General features: G+C 47.4%; 1 protein-coding gene across 1 annotated transcript in view; it reads right to left on the bottom strand.

Annotated features, from left to right (window-relative positions):
• Positions 1 to 26,857, bottom strand: part of LOC144113807 (uncharacterized) — a 186,516-nt gene that overhangs the window by 5,768 nt on the left and 153,891 nt on the right. The window contains exons 12-15 of the mRNA XM_077647144.1: positions 26,563 to 26,781; positions 17,249 to 17,452; positions 9,159 to 9,377; positions 2,255 to 2,458 (exon numbers count right to left, since the gene is read on the bottom strand). Coding sequence (XP_077503270.1) covers positions 2,255 to 2,458; positions 9,159 to 9,377; positions 17,249 to 17,452; positions 26,563 to 26,781 — 846 coding nt within the window. The remainder of the gene's footprint in view (positions 1 to 2,254; positions 2,459 to 9,158; positions 9,378 to 17,248; positions 17,453 to 26,562; positions 26,782 to 26,857) is intronic.

Below are 26,857 nucleotides of genomic sequence, written 5' to 3'. Positions count from 1 at the left end.
TCATACTAAATTAAAGAACGTGCCGAATAAGTGGGAGCTGTTTTTTACTCACTCAAACGATTTTTTAAATTGCGCTACAGCCGCGATACCTGTAACACGCCAACAACACCATTTCGTTAGTTTGGTTCCTTTCCTACTCACTAGCAGTCATTAAAACATCTAAATAGCAAGCAGTAGGCTAAATCACGATGTGGAATTGCACTCTACTCAAGGAGACAGGTTCGGCTCTTGCAAACTGTCCACGTTATCTAAACCATGAGGCACTGGTGGCATTGTTGCATAATGCTTCCGTTCAGAATTCGATAGAGTGCAAACCCTCAGCGTGTTCGTTTGTTAACATGTTTCGTCGATGGCATAAAAGATATCAGTAAAAAAAACTACAGATATATATACTTTACATACTCCAGCCTCGCATGCCGCTATGATTGAAGAAAATAAAAATGCACAAACAAATCGTAACAATCAACAGCATATGAGACTCAATGAAAGCGAGAGGAAACAGTATAGTAAAAACATGTTACCTACAGTCTCTAAATTTAAACATTCTTCTAAAGGCAGCCCACGAGTAAGGATAGAAAGGGAGTTCCAAATGTCAGTACGGTGCTCGGGAAAAAACTATTTGAACGAGACAGTATCAGAACTGAAAAGCGACATGTTTAGTCCGTGACACCTTTTTAATGGCGGTGGTTTAAAGAATATTAGATACTTTCCAAGTGACACAAATCACGGAGGGTCAATTAACGTGTGCAAGAACTTTAAACATTCAACGCGATGACGTCAGCACCATGCAGACCAAACAGATGAGGAGAAGGCGAAGTCTCTGTCTTATAGGTGAAATATAATCTGGCAACTGCCCGCATCGAACCGAGCCAATAAGCAAAAATGTATTAACGCGATGACGTTAAGGCCCCAATTCTGCACAAAACCCAGTGTCATCGGCGTCGTCGTCGGCGTTGTGAGCGAAAAATCCTAGGAGAAGCCGCCTAGATGGGCCACCAACGTCACGTGACTTTGTGGCATCATCATCATCATCACAACCAGCCCACCTCATTGTGAGCAAACAACCTTTTCGCAGGTGGCATTTAAACTAATGATTGGTGAGGAGAGGCAGCTCGTGGAGAGCAACCTAGGTCGCGCAAGCCCCACCGGTGGCAGCACCTGCCATCGCATGGCAGCGGCGCATCGCCTCACCGCAGCGCCCCTGCGCCTGGAGTGGTATCAGGACTCCCAGGGGTCTATGCATGTAAAGCCGAGAATGTCCAATTCTGCATATATTGGCATTGACACATTAACGCCGTCGCGTCATACCCTTAAGGCGGAGCTTAAGTGTCCCCTCCATTTTTCTGCTCAAAATATCAGGCGTGTCCAAATATTCAGATATTTCGAATACAGACTCAGACACCCTCCTATTCTATTATTCGAACGAATCAAATAGTGCGAGCTCAAAATTATTCGAAATAGACCGAATATGCCTTCAGGTTTTCGAATACTCTTCGAATAATCGACGCGAAGTTCGAATAAGACCAGCTGCATTTTTCGTCCGCGACTATCCCAGAAACAAGGACAATACAAGCCGTGTATCATGCTGCCAAGATCGGTATGCGCGGGATGGAGGGTTGAGCGCCGTGGTGCCGCCCATTCGCTTGGCCGTGTTCATTATCCTCATACATGACCTCAGAGATTGGACGACGGGGCAGGGCCGTGGCATGTTCAACAAACCGGGCCTTTACGCCTGACCTCGGAGGCCATGCTTAATGCACAGCTCTCGCCCGTCTCGGGCGCTGCGATGAGGCGCTAGTTTATTATCTCCCGTTGCCAACAGCAAAAGGTACTTTCGCTATGCGCTTAACAAGACAATGATAAGGACGATACACTGATTTTGGGTTGCGACCCCCAAAATGGATATCAGGGTTGCGTCTCTTAAAGGATAGAGCTATAACTGCGAAAGCAGCGCTTCGCTGTTTCTCACCATTGCTCATTGAATATGCCCACAAGCAGCCAATATTTGTAAAAATATTCGAGTCGTATAAGATTCGTGTTTTAGCTGAGCGATTGGTATTCGATTCGGTAGCAAAGCTATGGTAAAAAAGTACTATTCGTACTCCTCTAAAAATATAATTCGTTTGGATATTATAAAATGAAAATGAAATGGTATTTTCTGCCCAAGCTTAAGGACAACACACAGCGATCAGACACGATCCCGGAGCTTCAAAATTCTATCACATGCAAAAAATACGAAAACGCCACGACTCACAGTATGTGCCTTTTGCGCCACTGAATAAACGTAAAATGGCCGACCGCGTGGCTGCGGCGCGCTGTTTTCCAGGACTGGCGGCAGAACAACACATGTTACTGGCTGGCAGGCAGTCCCTAACAGCAGATGCTGCCACGGGTGCCGGAATATCAGGAGTGGCCTGCGCGGAGGCTCCTGTACCGGTGAGCGGCACTTTTGTTGAATCTGCAGGGCAATGAAAATAGGCAAGAGCGATATTGCAGCAACCGGGCGAAGGACCAGCAAAAGACAGTAGCCATGCAGCGCAAACTGCGGTGAATACATGTTCATGTTAAAGTCAAACAAACTGATTTCTGTCTGGCTTACGTTCCAGAGAGTGAATTACGTAAAAATGTGAACTTCTTTTCTTTAAAAGCGAAATTTATTGCCCCAGGGCATTAATGATGAATGAAGGTGTGATGAATGATGTAGTAGATTTTAAATGAATGGAAAAAGGCTATAGCTGATTTGATGAAGTCCACTAGAGAACGATTGTACGGTCCCTGCGTTCAGGCAATATATGAAGCAGGGTTGCTTGGTGAAAGACCTGCTACCATGAGGTGCCGGATCCTAGTAGGCTTGAGAGCTGGGCAGTCCCATAGTAAGTGATGAATGTCGGCCTCAATGTCCTCGTGTTTACATATCGGACACCCTGACCGAGGAAACAATTCTAGGTACTGAGACCACTTACGAGTGATGGCTGGTGTGAGCGAAACCCCGACCGGGATCCTCCAAAGCGCAACCTACTCTGCACCGGTAAGACTGCAGGGGAGGGTTACCGCACACGGAGGGATGAGAACACGTGTGCGGTGCCGGAGGAGTTCCTTTCTTGATGAAAGGACGGTAAAATTGTCGAAATGAAGGAGCCGAGGCGGTGATGAGTTTGTATTCGCAAGGCGGGTCGCTAAATCTGGCTGCCTTTGAAAGGTCAGCAGATCCCGTGGGAGCCACTCAACACGTACTGGCTGCGGGATGCGTGCCGCGAGCCGGTGGATGTCCTGACATATCGTTGGACAGCGGCTGCCACGTCGTAGCAACCGGACAACTTGAAGGGAGTCAGTGCGGATGACAACGCGGGACGCAGGGAGCAGAGTTATGTCGGCCACGGAGCAGAGTGCTTCTTGAACTGCAACGAGCTCAGCACAGAAGGACGAAGGGGGTTCCGTAAGCTGAAACCAAGAGGTTTGATTCAGGGCAAGTCTGCACGGAGAGTAGATAGCTGTTGTTGCTTTGCAGTCTTGTATGCTTGCGTCTACGTAGACAACTATGGATCCTTCAGGCAGGCAAGCATCTTGTTTCTGAAATTTCTGGCGAAGCAACGATGCCGAATGAGGAGACGTTGGGCGGCGATTATCTGTTGGCTTGTTGTCGCTGAGCGGCACAAGCTTCCATAGGAGAAGAACTGGCGTTGGCGGCTGAAGAATGGAGTGTGACGTTGCATAAGTCCTCAGTGCATGCGTGGAGTGCGATAGACTGACCTTAAGGCTGCGCGCTTCACGCGCTGCTGCACGAGCTCATCAATGGTATTAAGCTGCGCATTCTCTTGTAAAGCTATGACCGGTGTGATGCGTGGAAGGCCCGTAATGGTCTTCATAGCCTCTCGCTTCACGGCTTCAAGGCGATCCCATTGGGCTCTTCTAAGATGTTGAAACTGGTTTGGATAAATAATACGTGGCTGCAGAACTGCCCTCACCAATTGCCGTGCAACGAACGAGCATGCCCCACCAGTTTTCGGGGTAATTCTTCTAATCAAACCCGAAGTCTGAATAGCTTGCCTTTTTACCTGAGAAAGCCATGGAGTCGCTGATCCTGATTGATGAATCATTTAGCCAAGGATTTTTACACTCGGACTTTCCTGTAGTGGGGTGCCTGATAGACAAAGACGGATTGGACTTGCAGCAAGTTTACGGCGTGTCCAGCGGTTGGCAACTGACGTGTATGTTGTTTTATGCACGGATAGTTGAAGTCCGATCGATACTGCGTAATGACAGGTAACATCAAATGCAGATTGAAGGGAAGCCTCCTGAGTACGGAGATCTTGTTGAGTACTCCACACCGTCATGTCGCCAGCGCACTGAAGAAATTTTATGTCACGGATGTCATGTAAGCGCCAAGCCAGCGGGAAGAAAGCAATAATAAATAACGCCGGTGACAATACTGATCACTGGGGCATGCCGCAGATATTAACAAATTATCCGACTGCTTCGCCGCTGAGGCGTATTGCAAAGTTTCTGCCTTCCAAAACTGATTGTACAAAACTACGCACTCTCAGGGGAGATAAAGCATGTCAGTGGAGTTCAGAATGGCTGCATGACTGATGTTGTCATATGCCTTTTCAACGTCCATTGCTAAAACAGTACGCACATTGCGGGTGCGGGTAGATGACAAAACTGTAGATGTTAAGACAGCCGACCCGTCCTCTGTACCAATATATGGACGAAAGCCTATTTGTGCTGGGTGATAAAAACCGCGCTGCTCTAGCCACCATGACAATCGTGTGGCTAACATTTACTCCGCCAGCTTGCACATCGTAGGAGTTAAGGAGATAGCTCGCAAGTCGGCAAGGTCCGTCGGAGGCTTTCCTGGTTTCGGGATAGGAATCACGACAGCGGATTTCCAGCTCCCGGGCACTACGACATCCAACCATAATTTGTTTATGGCGTCAAGTAGTTGAGGGAATGCAGTGCTACTGAGGTTCTTGAACACATCGTACTGAATATTGTCCGGGCCGAGCGCTGTTTTCCGTTTCGCATCATATACGGCAGCTAGCAACTCAGGCATAGAGAATGGACACGCAATTCCATCTACGTCGACATCAGACGGCATTTGATATACATGCGCTGATATGCGTGCCATATTTAAACTAGCGGATGAAGAATGCACAGCATCGTATTTTGGGAAAAACTTTCTCGCTTCTTCTTTGGCGAAATCACATGGCGACAAGTTAGCCGCGAAGCATGCGGTTGCCGGTGCGTCAGTCGAACGGCGACCGCGTTCCATTGTACGAAATGTTCGCCAGAGAGAGGCATTCGAGGATTTTGCAGAAAATTGTTCGCACCACGCATGCCACTGCCGCCGAGAGAGGTCGCGTTCATATTTGCGTGCCTTAGCTGTAAAATAGTGCAATCGCGCACGTGCCTGCGACGAAGTAGGGTCTCGCGTAGCAGCCAGCACGGCTTGACGGCGTGCCGCCCACAAGTTAAAAAGGCAGAGGTCTGGTGCCGGTCGACCAACATTATTCCAGGTGGTAGTTGTAACACTGTTGAGCGCTGTTTGTATGCGCTCAACAAGGATTGTTGAAGAATCTGAGGAGAAATTGTCCATACAGGAGCGAAAACTGTCCCAGTTGATCGCTGAACATTTGTAGCGTAAAGGTCGGAAATGTGAGGTGTGAAGACCGATGATGATAGGGTGATGATCACTTTCCCAGCAGTCTGGCTCCATGTGCCAGGAGGGAGTACCCGGACCCGACCACCACGTCAATCTGGAGCATAGGAAGCACTGCGAGTTTGGCGCACTGGCCGTGTTACTGTCCCAGGATGGCTGAGCAGGACAAACTGGGCATCCGTGAAGGCGTCCCGCACACACCTGCCACGAGGGCTTGAAGTGGGGTGCCCCCAATCCTGGTGAGGGGCGTTAAATTCGCCTACGACTAAAATCGGACACTCGGGATACTGCCGACGGACACTTGTTAACAGGCCAAGATTATACGGTAGGAAGCACCACCGGCTGGTCTAACGTAAAATGAAACGACCACAATGGTTCCCATCTTAAGTTTCACAGCCACTGCCACTACCTCTTGATACGACGTGCACCAGTATTCGAGAGCAAGGCGTACATGCGGAAAGCGCGAGTCCACATACACCGCCGCCTTTCTCGAGGGAGCAGCAGTTTGTACACGAGGTTCTATCATTGATGGAGACATGTAGGCACTGAAGCCTGGAATCAATGGCAAGGCGTTTTTTTCCTGTAGCAGCATGGCCCATTCCTGGAGCTTGTGAATTTGTAGTTGGGTCTTGAGCTCTCCCACCTTCGTGGAAATGCCTCAGCAGTTCCTCTGCAGCACACCAGCACGACTGGAACTTGCCATTTCTAGTTATTACCCCAAGCGCTCTGGAATCACTGACGTCAGGTTGGACAACTGGTTGACCATAAACCGGAGCAAAGAAGTCGCAGAGTTGCCCAGTGGCATTGCGATAATCTGGGAAGAGGCGCCAGGAAGGCGATGTTGCTGCACCATTGAGAGATGTGGCGGATGATTCCGCTGCCCGTCTACGTCGAGCGAGCATTTCACTGTGTTGCCGGAGCTTGGTGACCTCCGCTAAAAGACATGCGATTTGTTCATCGAATGCGGCCATATCGTCCGGCGCTAGTTCAGTCACTCTGCGCTGATTTGTTGGCTGTTTTTGGAGGCGTTCTTTTCGCACAGTACCGTTAGAAGGTTGCTGAGTTGAAAGATCATGCGAGGTGTGCTCGGGGAGCTCCGGCCACTCGTCGTCATCCCACTGGAGAGCTGCGAACCGATTGGATGTCTATAATGAAGTTATATTGTCTTGTTTTGGCCAATGCTTAGTCATTCAACAACGAGCCTGTTTTGTTGCCTTTTGTTTTGTCGGACAGCTTAGAGATGTTATCTCGTAGTCGTCGGATTTACAAAGGCCGCATCGGTATGCCACTTTCCTTTCCGATGTACTTTCACCGTCAGCAGTGAAGGGGCAGGATTTGCGCATATTTCCAGTACAGAAGCATTTAAAGCGATATACTGCACTCAGTTTTATGGCAAGGCCGTAAAATACAGCCATAATAGTACAGACGGGCTGGTAATGTCAGAGGGCCTTGCACGGAGACTATGCTAGAGCGCCCCATTCCCATGCGTCGGGCCTGGATGACACGGTGCGTGGCACAGTACAGCTCACGCTGGAGTGCAGTTTGATCATCAGTGATGTCGACGTTGTAGACGACGAAGCGCTGCAAGTCGGAGCCTTCAACTAAATACACTTGTACTGGCACTGATATTTCGCTTGTCAGTGAAACATTGGTGAGCGTTTGCAGCCGTTCTACGGCAGTCAGAGTCGGAAGCCACACTGCAATGGTGTTGGAATTTGTCTTGGCTGTGAAGCCCCGAAAACCTTTGGTTCCGTGGCACGCGACCAAGTTAGCTTGTAAAATCTTGTTCGGTATATCCGTGAGGCTTTTGTTGGCCAGTGATTTAATGGACACTTTGTAAGAAGACGATACGGGTGTAAGCTCCACCGAGTTCTCGAACATAACAAGTGCGCTTACCTTGGGAGCCATCACTTGCCGAAGATGGAATCGGCTGGCTGTCGTTTCAGGGACGTTTGTGAGTTGCGCGAGGACACTTTTTGCAGGGGTAGAGGTGCCGATAAGTCCATTGGAATACCCTGTTCATCATGCTGTGCGCATTGAGGCCCATCCGGTGGTGTAGAGTTGATGGCCATGTGCCCTGGAGGCAGATCACTCACGAGCAGTCCGGCATTTCGGGAAGGCAAGAGGGGTGAATCTGCCAATGAACCGGGAGCACAAAGCTAGACCTGGAACCGCGGATCAGGTGTCGACTGCGTGGCAGGTGCTGCCATAAGAGACGCCGGCAGAGCTACCTCCACCAGCGTGGCAGCGGAGGCACTAAGCCTAGCGTCAGTGCATAGCTCAGCTGCACTCATGCATGGTTCCCAGGAGACCTCAGACGGTGGGAGGACGTCCGGAGCTTCTTGAGAAGGCGAGGATGCAGTTCTCTACAAATAGGGCACGCATTTACGTGGATGGCGAGGTTTTTCTGAAGAGCGATGTGCAGCCACTTTTGCAGGGACACACTTCTTCTTCTTCCTCGCGTATTCCGTCAACTTCTTTTTGTGCCGCCCATAACAGCCTAGCAGAACGTAGCCCGTGGTAGGTTACTGCCATTCTGTCAGATTCAGAGTACATTTGAGAAGCCATTGAAACTACGCAATCTTCAGCCATCGAATGGATTAGAAAATCTCTGCCTTTGTGATTACTTAAGCACGGCGGTCAACGGTTGCTATTTGTTATTTGTTTCGTATCCGCGTTGCTGTACGTTCTAGGTTATTCATTTTCAAGAATGTGCATACTGACACAGAGCCTCCTTGCCAACAAACTCGTGAGTCTGATTCTAGCGACAATTTTCACAGATAAGGTAGCTTCAGTTAAATCCATAAGGCAAGAGCTACGAATGCGCCAAGCCTAAAACTACAAGACAAACACCCTGGGCATAGAGTCTCTCATAATGCAACTTTTAAATAAAGCTTTCTTTTTACCTTATCATGAACACGTTTTCCTGACAGCGTTGCAGCCATGACTTCTGTAGCGCGTCTGTAGCTACAGTTGATTACTTTTGTTGGTTTCGTCATTACTAGAAGTGATTAAAATATGAAGAGCAAGCCAAATGTCTGACCGTGATGTGGTATCGTACTCAACTGCAGGAGGAAGGTTCCTAAATAAAAGCATTCATATACTTCATGCGGGATATTCACGCTATCTAAATACTGGTGGTGCTGACCACATTTATGCATACTGTTGCCTTACAGAAGACCATGAAGTGCCCTAGCTTTCAATATCTGTTCGTGAGAAGGTTTCGTCAATGCCAGCAACACTCTCAGCAAGGAAGAACTGTAGATATATTTGGCGGCTGCCTTCATCGAACAGAGCCAATAAATGAAAAGTATTTGGGCTCAAAGTTGGATTTGCTTTATTGTTTACAAACTTTGTCTTACTAATTACAAGACTGCTCACGCAAACAAAAGTAGCTTTCTGTATACGGTTGAGGATAACAAACGCCAAATAGACACGGTGTTGATTTCGAGCTAAAAATGCTATATCTCATGAAAGAAACAGCAGCATCAAGACTCACTGTATCTATATCTTTTGGCGTTCAGCAGATGCGAAAGAGCAGACCTCTTCCCCGTGCCACGTTGTTCGCGTGAAGCTATCAGCTGGCGGTTCCGTCTGCCCAAGCATTGGTTCTCCGAAATGCATGATGCTGCAATGGGCGGTAGGCTACGAGCAGTGGTCTCCGCGTGCGGTGTAGGGCCAATGCGTGGCGCTTTGGGAGCGGGACCTCCATGCACGGCTGAAAGGAAATGTCTCTCTTTAGGAGACTGAAATTCAAGCACAGCTGAATGGCAATAACAGCGGACGCGTGATAACCTACACAGGCAACATTTAGGCCGCACAAGTTGGGATTAATACTTTGTACATTAAAGTCAGAATAATTCAGCCACCTCATCTTTCTTACGAATAGAGAAGGAAGTAAAATTTTCCACTTCTTTTTGCGCCTCGTTTACTTACCTACGGGAAAGTGCATCTAGCGGTAGTCAACTGTCTTTGGGCCCTACCTATGGTATATAGGCGGTAATTGAACGTACTAAAACTCACACAGACAAAAAGCTTCGCAAATCTCACTCTGCATCATTCATTAAGCACGGCTGGTGGTTGATAGCTGTTAAGTGTTATTGTTTTAAGCTGATAACTTATTGCTCTGCCTGCCATTACTCGGGGCTATCATTTTCGGATCTGGAGTTTTAACTATGCAGCACTCTTTGAGCTTCATATGAAAAGCAGCCGAGAGAGATAGTGTAAGCTAATGTCCAACAGAGACAGCGGCGTGAAAATTTCTCTACTCGCTGTGTTCTCCAGACAAACGTCATACCTGCACTTCAAATGACCCTCGCTGTTTTGACCATATTTTTGCTTTCATATGCAATTCAGGGAGTAAAGAATAGCATTCTGTACTTATTATATTTTTAGTTCAAAATTTTGGAATGAAAATTGTCACTGAAATATTTTATAAATGTAAACAAATGGCGCCAATACTTAAAGTAAGATTGCAGCATTTGTAATTGAAAGAAAAACTGCGTTTAGCTGCAGCGTTACTTCTCTGGTTATGTCCCAATTTCAAAAGATGCTATATCGAGCGCGATGAAGTCTAGCATCGGTTACCTTTGCACCTTGAAATATTTCACAGCACAAAAGAACCGGATCTGCTGGTTACAATATTTTATAAGTTTTGTGTAAAACATCGCCTCACTTGTGCTTTAATTTCTATAAATAATAATAATAATAATAATAATAATAATAATAATAATAATAATAATAATAATAATAATAATAATAATAATAATAATAATAATAATAATAATAATATTATTATTATTATTATTATTATTATTATTATTAATAATATCTTTATTGCCACCACAGTTAATTACAATATTCATCAGGCCCGTCTACCAATAGTAACTTGGGGCCTTGGCATGACAAGTTGGCGCGGCAACACAAAATTTTTGTATGGAATTCAGGATGCAGCAAACAAAATTTTAACACAAAAAGGTCACATGTTCCTGGCAGGTGGAGTGAATGAAAAGACACACATGTGAATGAAATATAAGCGTAAAATATTCAAATCAAATGAAGTAAATTTTTCAGCACAGTTATAGAAGTAGCAGAAGGAAATGTCTTCCAGCAAGTGATTGAAATCATTAGGCACATAACAACAGCAGCAGCAGCAATAATAATAATAATAATAATAATAATAATAATAATAATAATAATAATAATAATAATAATAATAATAATAATAATAATAATAATAATATATCCTTCGCCGAAAAGCAGAATGATGGGTTTCCTACAGTTTCCTTTTTTTAGTCTCTAACCGCCATCAGAATTTGAATGAAAGCGCAGCGAAAATTGCCGTCGGCTGTGCATTCTTTACGCCCGCTGCCGCACACAGAATCGCCAGAATACATGTTTTTATTTATGTAATTACACTGTCGGAGTGTGATTAGATAGGAGATGCATGATGCGTAGATTGAGAATGAGGTTGCAAATTTTGGGGAAAGAAAAGGCGATTTAAAAGAATAAACGACTCATTGGTACTTGCGGTGCTCCACACACGATATACAGAAAAATACACATAGTTTAAAGTAAAAATGGTACAGTTTCAATTCGCGCCGAGCATAAAGAAATCAAATTCAACGGCCATATGGGAGAAACATCGTCAGCAGGTGAAAAACAAAATTTGCAGAGGCTTAGCTCGGCAATGCCAGGATATACGTAGCGAGAGGTACTATGTTTCCCTGGCTGAGCTTGTTTTTCGGAAACTCGAATGGTGTGATCAGTCACAGGACGGGCCTTCACATCCTCTTCTGTTGGTTCCCGTTGACTGACGCCTTCCATAGGCCCCATCTCGGCGGTTATGCGCCGTCTATTACGCTCGGCAGCCTGGCATCTCAGTTTAGCAAGGCATTCCTCTCTCTGATCGGGCGTCTCCGGCGCTCTCTTCGCCTTCTGACACTCATTCTCTCTCTGTTGAGTAGCCAACTGCCAGGAAAAAACCTCAGGCCCGGAAGAGTTAATATTCTCTTCTCTGTGCGCTCCGTTTAGCAGTGGCTGGACTCTTTCTCTACATGCATGTCAAACGTTGTGATACAGACGCCCATTATACATATATGCCTTTTATACGAAATGCTGCGCATGCGGCGCGCGGTTCGGGTGTAAAAGCTGCACGCCGCGAGGCGGCGACGAAGAATGCGGCCTCAGGTTACTATGGTATCGGCGCATGCGCACAAGTGCTCAACCGCGTTACGTCACGCTCGGCTCCGACGGTGCAGCGGGAGCGCGGCCGCGGCGACGGCGATGCGCACGCCGCACCTTGCTCCTCTCCGGTTGCCATGGTAACAGCGCATGCGCACAACTTTCCTCTTCCATGCACCGCGAAATGCTCGACTCGTAGCCCAGGGTAGCTCTCGCTACTATATAAAGAGCCACTCACAGAACAATGCATTATCATACACTTACCTAGCATTTTAACAATGCATTTTCAAACGATACAAGTCCCGTGTGTTTACATCATTTGGTAGTTTGTTCTAGTGATCTAATAACCTCATTGGAAAAGAATTTTTGAAGGAATCGGCTCTTTAGTTTGGTGGATAGGTGTTTTTTTTTCTGTGTGTTTCGATCGCGAATGAAAGGTATACCATCTGATGTAATGTATATTCTGACATGCATATTAGAGTATGCAGGCGAGATTTTTAAAAAAAATAAAGTAGGTATACTTTATTTCATTCTTGATAAAATGTAAAGAGCACGGCCATTTATCTCACCTTCGTAAATGACTGTGTTCTAGTGTATTCACTGTAGATAGACTTAAGTGCATTGCTCGATAATGGTCCCATTTCTATATATCTTGTTACGTACAAGGTCACAAAACATGATTTAAATACAGTGCCGAATTCGGCATCACACCGATTAATATGTGGTGTTCTCAATGACAAATGACCCTAAGTCATATCAAAACTAAGTGTATGTCACTTACACGTTCCTCTTGCCGCAATCTAACCTCATATTTTATAGATAACAATATTGTCGAGCTTACTACCACAAAAAAATAGCTAGGAGAAAATTTTAAAACGGATCAAACATGGCATCACCGCATCAACGTTACTCCTGCAACTGCTAATCGCTCACTCGGAATCATGAAACGCAGACTAAGGCAAGCACGCGTACACCACCTTAATCAGGCCTAAAATTGAATATGCATGTGCAATCTGGGACACCAGCCACGATTACATCATACGCAACATTGAATCCCTGCAAAGCCGTGCTCTTCACTTCATTTTTCGAACTATTTCCCGTACACCAGTGCTACATCTTTGCCACCGCGGTGGCTCAGTGGTTATGGCGCTCGGCTGCTGACCCGAAAGACGTGGGTTCGATCCCGGCCACGGCGGTCGAATTTCTATGGAGGCGAAATTCTTGAGGCCCGTGTACTGAGCGATGTCAGTGCAGGTTAAAAAACCCCAGGTGGTCGAAATTTCCGGAGCCCTTCACTACGACGTCCCTCATGACCTGACTTGGTTTTGGACGTTAAACCCTCATAAACCATAAACCAGTGCTGCATATTGAAATAGTAGTGTCGAATTAGATCCGCTGTCACTGCGACGAAAACACGCTCGCCTTTCTCTTTTTCACAAGCTTGATCACCTGGGCGTTTTGCACGAAGACGTCTTTCAGCCACCTTGCTTCATCTTCCCTCGCTGTGATCGTCCTTGCAAAGTCAGTCGCCCAGCCTGTCAGTCATCACTTTACACACAATCATTCATACCTAGAACCGTAAGTGACTGGAATAGCCGACCATCAGATACTGCTACCGAGGGTCACCCAGAGAAATTTCACAAAATGCTGCATACTCGCATCAGAATTTGGTGTGTCTGTGCACCACTTAACTTTTATAGAGTTAGTAATCCTTCTTTTGTGCTCCCTCGAATACCACTACCTTCTTCCAGATGTTTCTTTTCCATTCTGTTTTTTTTCTGGGTTGTTTTTGTATTCTTATTCCCAGCTGTTTTAATTTTTACGCCTTTCTATTTGTGCCATACTGTTGTTGTTTTTTACGGTACTTCAAAATGGTGTCTATTTTTTTTTCTCTTTTCTGTTTCGAGCAAAGTGTTCTCAAAGTGCTTCGTTCCCCCCCTATGTAATAACCTCCCCGGAGGGCCTTTAGGGTATTTGAATGAATAAATAAATATTACAATTGCAGTAGGCCCCTGTGGTAACGTCAATATTTTTGTCTTCAATGTAAAAGTCGAAGAGTCACCCTGTTGCAGACATTGCCCACATGTGCGGACCAGTCCAGGTCACTTGTGAACTAGACGCCGAGGCACCTAACATGAATAAAAACTTTTGTCCGGATATATATTGGTTCGCCATTTTTAGCATCACTGGTAGATTTTATCCAAATGGTTTGCTGTGTTTTGTGTGTCTCGTTCGTGAGCGAAAGATCATCGGAACTCTGCATTTTGGCATAGACTACAGCGGAATCTGCGTAATGTCTTATTGTTTCATATCAGTGAAAGCCAACATTCATATCACTGTTCATATCATTCATAGCGCGTTCTCCTGTCCCAATTTTTTCGTGTTCGTTTTATGTTGCGCCTTCTTATGGCCAAAAACCATGCACCAACTAGACCAGCAACGAGTTCATATCACTGATATAGATTGAAGAGAGCAAAGAAGTTATGGCCAAATCATGTTGAATGCCTGATCTAATATGCGCATTAGTGCTGCACATTTTGTTAATTGAAACGATGGATTTCAGCAGGAATCCGTTAATTGAAACGAATTGATTCCTGCTGACATGCATCATGCTGTCAGAGAGCCAGGGCTTTCATTGGTGCATAAAACGTTCGAAATAAACCTGGTACCTACATAATAAACCTGGAAATAAACCTGGTACCTAGGAAATAAACCTAGTTTCGTATGTACGCTTACGCCGCGGTTCCCAAGTATCAATATTCAACCTAGCACGAAGCTTTGCATTATTCTGTCCAACAAGCGAATGAAACGAGCATGTCGGAATTTCCCGCGAAAATGAAAGGAGACGAGTGTCATGCAGCGATAAAACATATCTACTTAAAGTAGAAGGAACTGTAGTACTATGTCGCATGTTCCTGTGCTAATTACCTGACACCCGAACTAACCCAACCTGTTTTGCGCATTACGACATCATTACTGAGAACTGAAGCACTGTGGTTAAGAGTTTTATTTGTGGAAAAGGGGGTTGTATCCTCGACGAATAAAATTCGCTACGTAGATGTAGTTAGGCAGCTTGGAAGACTGCTCATATGACTGGTCTGGCACGTATTGTTCGCTTTCCGGTCTTGCAGCCTCTTTCGAGCTCATACTAAATTAAAGAACGTGCCGAATAAGTGGGAGCTGTTTTTTACTCACTCAAACGATTTTTTAAATTGCGCTACAGCCGCGATACCTGTAACACGCCAACAACACCATTTCGTTAGTTTGGTTCCTTTCCTACTCACTAGCAGTCATTAAAACATCTAAATAGCAAGCAGCAGGCTAAATCACGATGTGGAATTGCACTCTACTCAAGGAGACAGGTTCGGCTCTTGCAAACTGTCCACGTTATCTAAACCATGAGGCACTGGTGGCATTGTTGCATAATGCTTCCGTTCAGAATTCGATAGAGTGCAAACCCTCAGCGTGTTCGTTTGTTAACATGTTTCGTCGATGGCATAAAAGATATCAGTAAAAAAAACTACAGATATATATACTTTACATACTCCAGCCTCGCATGCCGCTATGATTGGAGAAAATAAAAATGCACAAACAAATCGTAACAATCAACAGCATATGAGACTCAATGAAAGCGAGAGGAAACAGTATAGTAAAAACATGTTACCTACAGTCTCTAAATTTAAACATTCTTCTAAAGGCAGCCCACGAGTAAGGATAGAAAGGGAGTTCCAAATGTCAGTACAGTGATCGGGAAAAACTTTTTGAACGAGACAGTATCAGAACTGAAAAGCGACATGTTTAGTCCGTGACACCTTTTTAATGGCGGTGGTTTAAAGAATATTAAATACTTTCCAAGTGACACAAATCACGGAGGGTCAATTCACGTGTGCAAGAACTTTAAACATTCAACGCGATGACGTCAGCACCATGCAGACCAGACAGATGAGGAGAAGGCGAAGTCTCTGTCTTATAGGTGAAATATAATCTGGCAACTGCCCGCATCGAACCGAGCCAATAAGCAAAAATGTATTAACGCGATGACGTTAAGGCCCCAATTCTGCACAAAACCCAGTGTCATCGGCGTCGTCGTCGGCGTTGTGAGCGAAAAATCCTAGGAGAAGCAGCCTAGATGGCCCACCTATGTCACGTGACTTTGTGGCATCATCATCACAATCAGCCCACCTCATTGTGAGCAAACAACCTTTTCGTAGGTGGCATTTAAATTCATGATTGGTCAGGAGAGGCAGCTCGTGGAGAGCAACCTAGGTCGCGCAAGCCCCACCGGTGGCAGCACCTGCCATCGCATGGCAGCGGCGCATCGCCTCACCGCAGCGCCCCTGCGCCTGGAGCGGTATGAGGACTCCCAGGGGTCTATGAATGTAAAGTCGAGAATGTCCAATTCTGCATATATTGGCATTGACACATTAACGCTGTCGCGTCATACCCTTAAGGTGTAGCTTAAGTGTCCCCGCCATTTTTGTGCTCCAAAATATTAGGGGTGTGCAAATATTCAGATATTTCGAATACAGACTCAGACATCCTCCTATTCTATTAGTCGAACGAATCAAATAGTGCGAGTTCAAAATTATTCGAAATAGACCGAATATGCCTTCAGGTTTTCGAATACTCTTCGAATAATCGACGCGAAGTTCGAATAAGACCAGCTGCATTTTTCGTCCGCGACTATCCCAGAAACAAGGACAATACAAGCCGTGTATCATGCTGCCAAGATCGGTATGCGCGGGATGGAGGTTTGAGCGCCATGGTGCCGCCCATTCGCTTGGCCGTGTTCATTATCCTCATACGTGGCCTCAGAGATTGGACGACTGGGCAGGGCCGTGGCATGTTCAACAAACCGGGCCTTTACGCCTGACCTCGGAGGCCATGCTTCATGCACAGCTCTCGCCCGTCTCGGGCGCTGCGATGTGGCGCTAGTTTATTATCTCCCGTTGCCAACAGCAAAAGGTACTTTCGCTATGCGCTTAACAAGACAATGATAAGGACGATACACTGATTTTGTGTTGCGACCCCCAAAATGGATATCAGGGTTGCGTCTCTTAAAGGATAGAGCTATAACTGCGAAAGCAGCGCTTCGCTGTTTCTCACCATTGCTCATTGAATATGCCCACAAGCAGCCAATATTTGTAAAGTATAAGATTCGGGTTTTAGCTGAACGATTGGTATTCGATTCGGTAGCAAAGCTATGGTATTCATACTGGCTTAGGTCTGAAAAAAAGTACTATTCGTACTCCTTTAAAAAATATAATTTGTTTGGATATTATAATTATAATGAAAATGAAATGGTATTTTCTGCCCAAGCTTAATGACAACATGCAGCGATCAGACACGATCCCGGAGCTTCATAATTCTATCACATGCAAAAAATACAAAAATTCTACGACTCACAGAATGTGCCTTTGGTGCCGCTGAATAAACGTAAAATGGCCGACCTCGCGGCTGCGGCGCGCTGTTTTGCAGGACTGCCGGCAGGACAGCCCATGTTACTGGCTGGCAGGCAGTCCCTAACAGCAGATGCTGCCACGGGAGCCGGACTATCAGGAGCGGCCGGCGCGGAGGCTGCTTTACCGGTCAGCGGCACTTTTGTTGGATCTGCAGGGCAATGAAAGTAGGCAAGAGCGGTATTGCAGCAACCGGGCGAAGGACCAGCAAAAGACAGTAGCCATGCAGCGCAAACTGCGGTGAGTACATGTTCGTGTTCAAATCAAACAAACTGATTTCTGTCTGGCTTACGCTCCAGAGAGTGAATTACGTAAAAATGTCATCTTCTTTTTTTTAAAGCGAAATTTATTGCCCCAGGGCATCAGTGATGAATGGAGGTGTGATGAATGATGTAGTAGAGATTAAATGAATGGAAAAAGGTTAGCTGATTTGACGAAGTCCAGTAGAGAACGATGGTACGGTCCCTGCGTCCAGGAAATGTATGAAGCAGGGTTGCTTGGTGAATGACCTGCTACCATCAGGTGCCGGATCCTTGTAGGCTTGAGAGCTGGACAGTCCCACAGTAAGTGATGAAAGTCGGCCTCATTGTCCTCGTGTTTACATATCGGACACCCTGACCGAGGAAACAATTCTAGGTACTGAGACCACTTACGAGTGATGGCTGGTGTGAGAGAAACCCCGACCGGGATCCTCCAAAGCGCAACCTCCTCTGCACGGGGAAGACCGCGGGGGAGGGTTACCGCACACAGAGGGATGAGAACACGTGTGCGGCGCCGGGGGAGTTCCTTTCTTGATGAAAGGACAGGTAAAATTGTCGAAATGAAGGAGCCGAGGCGGTGATGAGTTTGTATTCGCAAGGCGGGTCGCTAAATCTGGCTGGCTTTGAGAGGTCAGCAGATCCCGTGGGACCCACTCAATACGTACTGGCTGCGGGATGCGTGCCGCGAGCCGGTGGATGTCCTGACATATCATTGGACAGCGGCTAACACGTCGTAGCAACCGGACAACTTGAAGCGCGTCAGTGCGGATGACAACGCGGGACGAAGGGAGCATAGTTATGTCGGCCACGGAGCAGAGTGCTTCTTGAACTGCAACGAGCTCAGCACAAAAGGGCGAAGGGGGTTCCGTAAGCTGAAACCAAGAGGTTTGATTCAGGGCAGGTCTGCACGGAGAGTAGACAGCTGTTGTTCCTTTGCAGTCTTGTATGCTTGCGTCTACGTAGACAACTATGAATCATTCAGGAAGGCAAGCATCTTGTTCCTGAAATTTCTGGAGAAGCAACGATGCCGAATGAGGAGATGTTGTGCGGCGATTATCTGTTGGCTTGTTGTCGCTGAGCTGCACAAACTTCCATAGGGGAAGAACTGGCGTTGGCGGCTGAAGAATGAAGTGTGACATTGCATAAGTCCTCAGTGCATGCGTGGAGTGCCATAGACTGGCCTTAAGGCTGCGCGCTTCACGCGGTGCTGCACCAGCTCATCAATGGTATTAAGCTGCGCATTCTCTTGTAAAGCTATGACCGGTGTGATGCGTGCAAGGCCCGTAATGGTCCTCATAGCCTCTCGATTCACTGCTTCAAGGCGATCCCATTGGGCTCTTGTAGGATGTTGAAACTGGGCTTGATAAACAATACGTGGCTGCAGCACTGCCCTCACCAATTGCCGTGCAATGACCGAGCCTGCGACACCAGTTTTAGGGGCAATTCTAATAAAATCCAAACTCTGAATAGCTCTCCTTTTTCCCTGAGAAAGCCATTCAGTCGCTTATCCTGATTGGGGAATTATTAAGCCAAGGATTTTTACACTCGGACTTTCCTGTAGTGGGGTGCCTGATAGACAAAGACGGATTGGACTTGCAGCAAGTTTACGGCGTCTCCAGCGGTTCGCAACTGACGTGTATGTTGTTTTATGCACGGATAGTTGAAGTCCGATCGATACTGCGTAATGACAGGTAACATCAAATGCAGATTGAAGGGACGCCTCCTGGGTACGGAGATCTTGTTGAGTACTCCACACCGTCATGTCGTCAGCGTACTGAAGAAATTTTATGTCACGGATGTCATGTAAGCGCCAAGCCAGCGGGAAGAAAGCAATATTAAATAAAGTCGGTGACAAGACTGATCCCTGGGGCGCGCCGCAAAGAGTAACAAATTAACCCACCGCTTCGCCGCTGAGGCGTATTGCACATTTTCTGCCTTCCAAAAATGATTGTACAAAACTAAGCACTCTTAGGGGAGATGAAGCATGTTATAGGAGTTCAAAATGGCTGCATGACTGATGTTTTCATATGCCTTTTCAACGCCCATTTCTAAAACAGTAGGCACATTGCGGCTGCGGGCAGATGACAAAACTATAGATGTTAAGACAGCCGACCCGTCCTCTGTACCAATATATGGACGAAAATCTATTTGTGCTGGGTGTAAAACCGTGCTGCTCTAGCCACCATAACAATCGTGTGGCTAGCATTTACTCCGCCAGCTTGCACAGCGTAGGAGTTAATGAGATAGCTCGCAAGTTGGCAATGCCCGTCGGAGGCTTTCCAGGTTTCGGGATAGGAATCACGACAGCGGATTGACCGGCTCTCGGGCACTACGCCATCCAACCATTCCTTGTTTATGGTGTCAAGTAGTTGAGGGAGTGCAGCGCTACTCAGGTTCTTGTACACCTCGTACTGAATATTGTCCGGGCCGAGCGCTGTTTTCCGTTTCGCATCATATACGGCAGCTAGCAACTCAGGCATAGAGAATGGACACGCAATTCCATCTACGTCGACATCAGACGGCATTTGATATACATGCGCTGGGATGCCTGCCATATTTGAACTAGCGGATGAAGAATGCACGGCATGGTATTTTGGGAAAAACTTTCGCGCTTCCTCTTTGTCGAAATCATCTGGCGACAAGTTAGCCGCGAAGCATGCGGTTGCCGCTGCGTCAGTCGAACGGCGACCGCGTTCCATTGTACGAAATGTTCGCCAGAGAGAGGCATTCGAGGATTTTGCAGAAAATTGTTCGCACCACGCATGCCACTGCCACCGAGAGAGGTCGCGTTCATATTTTCGTGGCTTAGCTCTAACATAGTGCAATCGCGTACGTGCCTGCGACGAAGTAGGGTCTCGCGTAGCAGCCAGCTCGTCTTGACGGCGTGCCGCCCACAAGTTAAAAAGGCAGAGGTCTGGTGCCGGTCGACCAACATTATTCCAGGTGGTAGTTGTAACACTGTTGAGCGCTGTTTGTATGCGCTCAACAAGGATTGTTGAAGAATCTGAGGAGAAATTGTCCATACAGGAGCGAAAACTGTCCCAGTTGATCGCTGAACATTTGTAGCGTAAAGGTCGGAAATGTGAGGTGTGAAGACCGATGATGATAGGGTGATGATCACTTTCCCAGCAGTCTGGCTCCATGTGCCAGGAGGGAGTACCCGGACCCGACCACCACGTCAATCTGGAGCATAGGAAGCACTGCGAGTTTGGCGCACTGGCCGTGTTACTGTCCCAGGATGGCTGAGCAGGACAAACTGGGCATCCGTGAAGGCGTCCCGCACACGCCTTCCAAGAGAGCTTGAAGTGGGGTACTCCCAATCCTGGTGAGGGGCGTTAAAGTCGCCTCCGACTAAAATCGGACACCCGCGATACTGCCGACGGACACTTGTTAACAGGCCAAGGTTATACGGTAGGAAGCACCACCGGCTGGTCTAACGTAAAATGAAACGACCACAATGGTTCCCATCTTAAGTTTCACAGCCACTGCCACTACCTCTTGATATGACGTGCACCAGTATTCGAGAGCAAGGCGTACATGCGGAAAGCGTGAGTCCACATACACCGCCGCCTTTCCCGGTGGAGCAGCAGATTGTACAAGACGGTCTATTATTGACGGAGACATGTAGGCACTGAAGCCTGGAATCGATGGCAAGGCGTTTGTTTCCTGTAGCAGCTTCGCCCATACCTGGAGCTTGTGAATTTGTCATATCCTTTTAAACGAAAACTCGCCAAGGTCGTAAAGGAAAAAAAACCGTAAGAGAATCGACGTTTCGGCACCACTACGGGTGCCTTGTTCACAAACGCCTGGAGAAGGACATTTATTGTGCCCAACAGTTCCTGGAAAAGCTCATTCCCGCGGACTTCTTTGATGTTCTTCTGCATGCCAACAGCGAGGGCGCCAGGACTCAAGAATTGAAACATATGGCACAAAATGCCAAGTTCAGCAGCTGTTGGCCAGTCCGCCTGAGGCCAGGGTGACAGCGAGAATATGCAACCTGTCTTCGCACACGCTTGACACGGATGAACGCAGCCTACTTGTCCGAGGCCCCGATTTCAATACTGGCGCTCCTACAAATGCTGTTCACATGACCTGCGCTGTTGAAGAGGATATACGCAAGGTCGCCCCCACCTTACAAAGCGAAGCGCTCTCAAGGGCCGTTTGAGCTCTATCTAAGCTTGCTAAAAGCAAGAATCGCACTATCACACCCGCAGAGCAAACAGCATTGGCCAGGCTGCAGAAGAACAAAGACATCGTCATCTTGCCTGCTGGCAAGGGTAACGCCACTGTCGTTTCAGACCGCACCGACTATGTGCGAAAAATGGACTTCCTTCTGGAGGACACGACGACGTACGCCCAGCTGACGCGAGACCCTACAAAGAAAATCGAGTACGAGGTGCAAAAACTTCTTACTGATGTTTTAAAGTTCGTCCCCCCCCCCCCCGACAAGGGCTATCTTTACAATCGCTTACTTTGTCACAACGGCTTGGCGCCAGATATATACGGGGTGCCCAAGGTACACAAGAAGGGGGTACCACTTCGCCCTATCGTTGAGTTCACACGGTCACCACTGAACAAGTTATCGAGATACCTCAACCGGGTACTGGCGCCTTTGGCAGGAAACACGCCTACACACGTCAAAGACTCGGCACATTTCATTGAAAAACTGAAGACTGCGACTTTTGGCGATGATCACATTATAATGTCATTCGACGTGAGGTCCATGTTTACTTGCGTGTCGGTGGACTTCGCAGTCGAGTATTGCAGGAATGCCCTGAAGAACGACTTGTGTCTGCCAGAACGTACGCCCATAGAGACAGACGACTTGTGCCGGCTCCTAAAATTCTGCTTGTCAAACACATACTTCGTGTTCAACAAGACGATGTACAAGCAGATCTTCGGGACCGCAATGGGAGCCTCCATTTCCGTAGTCTGCTCCAACCTGGCCCTAGAAACGATAGAGTCGTGCGCTTGCGTCGTTCGTCCCGCCACCTAGGTTTTTCCTGCGGTACGTCGACGACTGTTTCTTCGTCATCCGACGACAGGATGCGGAAAAATTTCTACGGCACCTGAACTCATTTCAAGAGAGCGTTCATTTCACGATGGAAGAAGAGAGCAATGGGCGCCTCCCTTTCCTCGACGTCCTCATCGAGCGAAAAGCAAACGGCATCACGACGAGCGTGTACGGGAAGCCCACCCACACAGGGAAGTACCTGAATTTTCATTCTGCGCACCCAATAAGGCAGAAACGCTCAGTTGCCGCGGCCCTTTACAAATCGTGCCTTCAAGCTTTGTTCAAGCCCATGCAAAAGAACTCGTGAAGTCCTCCGCATAAGAAAGGAGCTTTCATAGAACGGATACCCGCGTCAAGTACTGCAATCACAAGAACGACACGCTGCGGCCCCTCAAGCCGAAGCAAGAGCAGCCAAAAAGAAAACACCTGCAGCCATCCCATATGCCCCTGGTGTCAGCGAGACGTTATGTCGGATATTGGCTGACTACGATATCCAAGTTGCCCATGTCCCATCCAGCAAGCTCAGAAACCATTTGGTACGAGTAAAGGACCCGCTTGAAAAGTTCAGCTACCCTGGGGTAGTTTACAAAATTCATTTGCAAAGAATGCGGTGCAGCCTATATAGGCGAAACTGGGGACTTCAGGAGACGATTCAAAGAACACCAGCGTGACGCAAAAAAAGTGACTTCTAACGCTATCACCGAACACCAGCAAAACACGGGCCACTTGATTGACTGGGATTCCGCGCGCATACTTGAAAAAGAAAAATCATTATCTACTCGCCTGCTCAAGGAATCCCTTCACATACAAATGACAAGCCAAGCGATTAACAGGCCACAGGGCAATCTACCCGAGATATACATCCGCACGATACGCAAAGTTTTCGCTACATAAGCAGCAGCCCGTCTCGTTTTTCACTCCATTGTGAACAACGCATCCGTAGTGGTGCTGAAAAGTCAATTCTCTTACGGTTTCTTTTTTTTCCTTTATGACTTTGGCGAGTGTTCGTTCAAACGAATATGGTGAATTTCCCTCAGCAGACGGGTTTCCGTCGAACCCTCAACTATGTTGTGAATTTGTAGTCGGGTCTTCAGCTCTCCCACCTTCGTGGAAATGCCTCTGCAGTTCCACTGCAGCACACCAGCACGACTGGAACTTGCCATTTCTAGTTACTATCCCAAGCGCTGTAGAATCACGGGCGTCAGGTTGGACAACTGGTTGACTATAAACCAGAGCAAAAAGTCGCAGAGTTGTCCAGTGGTACTGCGGTAATCTGGGAAGAGGCGGCAGGAAATTACAGTGGCGGGCGCCAGGAAGGCGAGGCTGCTGCGCCATTGAGAGATGTGGCGGATGATTCCGCTGCCCGTCTACGTCGAACGAGCAGTTCACGGTGTTGCCAGAGCTTGGTGACCTCCGCTAAAAGACGTGCGATTTGTTCGTCGACTGCGGCTATATCGTCCTGCGGTAGTTCAGGCACACTGCGCTGATTTGTTGGCTGTTTTCGGAGGCGTTCTTTTCGCATAGTACCGTTAGAAGGTTGCTGAGTTGAAGGACCATCCGGGGTGTGCTCAGGGAGCTCCGGCCACTCGTCGTCATCCCACTGGAGAGCTGCGGACCAATTGGATGTCTGCAATGAAGTTATATTGTCTTGTATTGGCCAATGCTTAGCCATTCGACAACGAGCCTGTTTTGTTGCCTTTTGTTTTGTCGGACAGCTTGGAGATGTTATCTCGTGGTCATTGGATTTACAAAGGCCGCATCGGTAAGCCACTTTCCCTTCCGATGTACTTTCACCGTCAGCAGTGAAGGGGCAGGATTTGCGCATATGCCCAGTACGGAAGCAGTTAAAGCAATATACAGCACTCGGTTTATATGCCCGAGACCGTAAAATAGAGCCATAATAGTACAGAGGGGCTGGTAATGTCAGAGGGCCTTGCACGGAGATTATGTGTGCTAGAGCGCCCCTTTCCCATGCGTCGGGCCTGGATGACACGGTGCGTGGCACAGTACAGCTCACGCTGGAGTGCAGTTTGATCATCAGTGATGTCGACGTTGTAGACGACGAAGCGCTGCAAGTCGGAGCCTTCAACTAAATACACTTGTACTGGCACTGATATTTCGCTTGTCAGTGAAACATTGGTGAGCGTTTGCAGCCGTTCTACGGCAGTCAGAGTCGGAAGCCACACTGCAATGGTGTTGGAATTTGTCTTGGCTGTGAAGCCCCGAAAACCTTTGGTTCCGTGGCACGCGACCAAGTTAGCTTGTAAAATCTTGTTCGGTATATCCGTGAGGCTTTTGTTGGCCAGTGATTTAATGCTCACTTTGTAAGAAGACGATCCAGGTGTAGGCTCCACCGAGTTCTCGAACATAACAAGTGCGCTTACCTTGGGAGCCATCACTTGCCGAAGATGGAATCCGTTGGCTGTCGTTTGAGGGACGCTTGTGAGCTGCGCGAGGACACTTTTGCAGGGGTAGAGGTGCCGATAAGTCCATTGGAATACCCTGTTCATCATGCTTTGCGTTTTGAGGCCCATCCGATGGTGTAGAGTTGATGGCCATGTGCCCTAATGGCAGATCACTCACGAGCAGTCCGGCATTTCGGGAAGGCAGGAGCCGTGCATCTGCCGATGAACCAGGAGCACAAAGCTAGACCTGGCGCCGCGGTTCAGGTGTCGACTGCGTGGCAGGTGCTGCCATAAGAGACGCCGGCAGAGCTACCTCCACCAGCGTGGCAGCGGAGGCACTAAGCCTAGCGTCAGTGCCCAGCTCAGCTGCACTCATGCATGGTTCCCAGGAGGCCTCAGACGGTGGGAGGACGTCCGGAGCTTCTTGAGAAGGCGAGGATGCAGTTCTCTACAAATAGGGCACGCATTTACGTGGATGGCGAGGTTTTTCTGAAGAGCGATGTGCAGCCACTTTTGCAGGGACACACTTCTTCTTCTTCCTCGCGTATTCCGTCAACTTCTTTTTGTGCCGCCCATAACAGCCTAGCAGAACGTAGCCCGTGGTAGGTTACTGCCATTCTGTCAGATTCAGAGTACATTTGAGAAGCCATTGAAACTACGCAATCTTCAGCCATCGAATGGATTAGAAAATATCCACCTGCGTGTTTACTTAAATACGGCGGTCAACGGTTGCAATTTGTTATCTGCCTCGTGCCCGCGTTGCTGTACGTTCTAGCTTAATTCATTTTCAAGAATGTGCATACTGCGACGAGCCTCCTTGCCTACGAACTCGCGAGTCTGATTATAGCGACAGTTTTCACAGATAAGGTATCTTCATTTAAATGCATAAAGCCAGCGTTACGAGTGCACCAAGCCTAAAACTACAAGACAAACGCCCTGGGCATAGAGTCTCTCATAACGCAACTTTTAAATCAAGCTTTCTTTTTTCCTTATGATGCAAACTTTTTCCCGACAGCGTTGCAGCCATCACTCCGGTAGAGCGTCAGGAGCTACAGTTGATTACTTTTGTTGATTTCGTCATTACTGAAAGTCATTAAAGTATGAAGAGCAAGCCAAATGTCTGACGGTGATGTGGTATCGTACTCAACTGCAGAAGTAAGGTTCCTAAAAAAAAAACATTCATATACTTCATGCGGGATATCAACGCTATCTAAATACTGGTGGTGCTGACCACATTTATGCATACTGCTGGCTTACAGAAGACTATGAAGTGCACTAGCTTTCAATATCTGTTCGTGAGAACATTTCGTCAATGTCGGCAACACTCTCAGCAAGAAAGAACTGTAGATATATTTGGTGGCTGCCTTCATCGAACAGAGCCAATAAATGAAAAGTATTTCGGCTTAAAAAAGGATTTGCTTTATTGTTTACAAACTTTGTCTTACTAATTACAAGACTTCTCACGCAAACAAAAGTAGCTTTCTGTATACGGTTGAGGATAACAAACGCCAAAAAGACACGGTGTTGATTTCGAGCTAAAAATGCTATATCTCATAAAAGAAACAGCAGCATCAAGACTCACTGTATCTATAGCTTGTGGCGTTCAGCAGATGCGAAAGAGCAGACCTCTTCCCCGTGCCACGTTGTTCGCGTGAAGCAATCAGCTGGCGGTCCCGTCTGCCGAAGGATTCGTCCTCGGAAATACATGATGCTGCAATGGGCGGTAGGCTACGAGCAGTGGTCTCCGCGTGCGGTGTAGGCCCAATGCGTGGCGCTTTGGGAGGGGGACCTCCATGCACGGCTGAAAGGAAATGTCGCTCTTTAGGAGACTGAAATTTAAGCACAGCTGAATGGCAATAACAGCGGACGCGTGAAAA

This window comes from Amblyomma americanum, chromosome 1, assembly GCF_052857255.1.
Source record: "Amblyomma americanum isolate KBUSLIRL-KWMA chromosome 1, ASM5285725v1, whole genome shotgun sequence".
NCBI lineage: Eukaryota > Metazoa > Arthropoda > Arachnida > Ixodida > Ixodidae > Amblyomma > Amblyomma americanum.
This window is presented reverse-complemented; position numbering and strand designations above follow the sequence as displayed.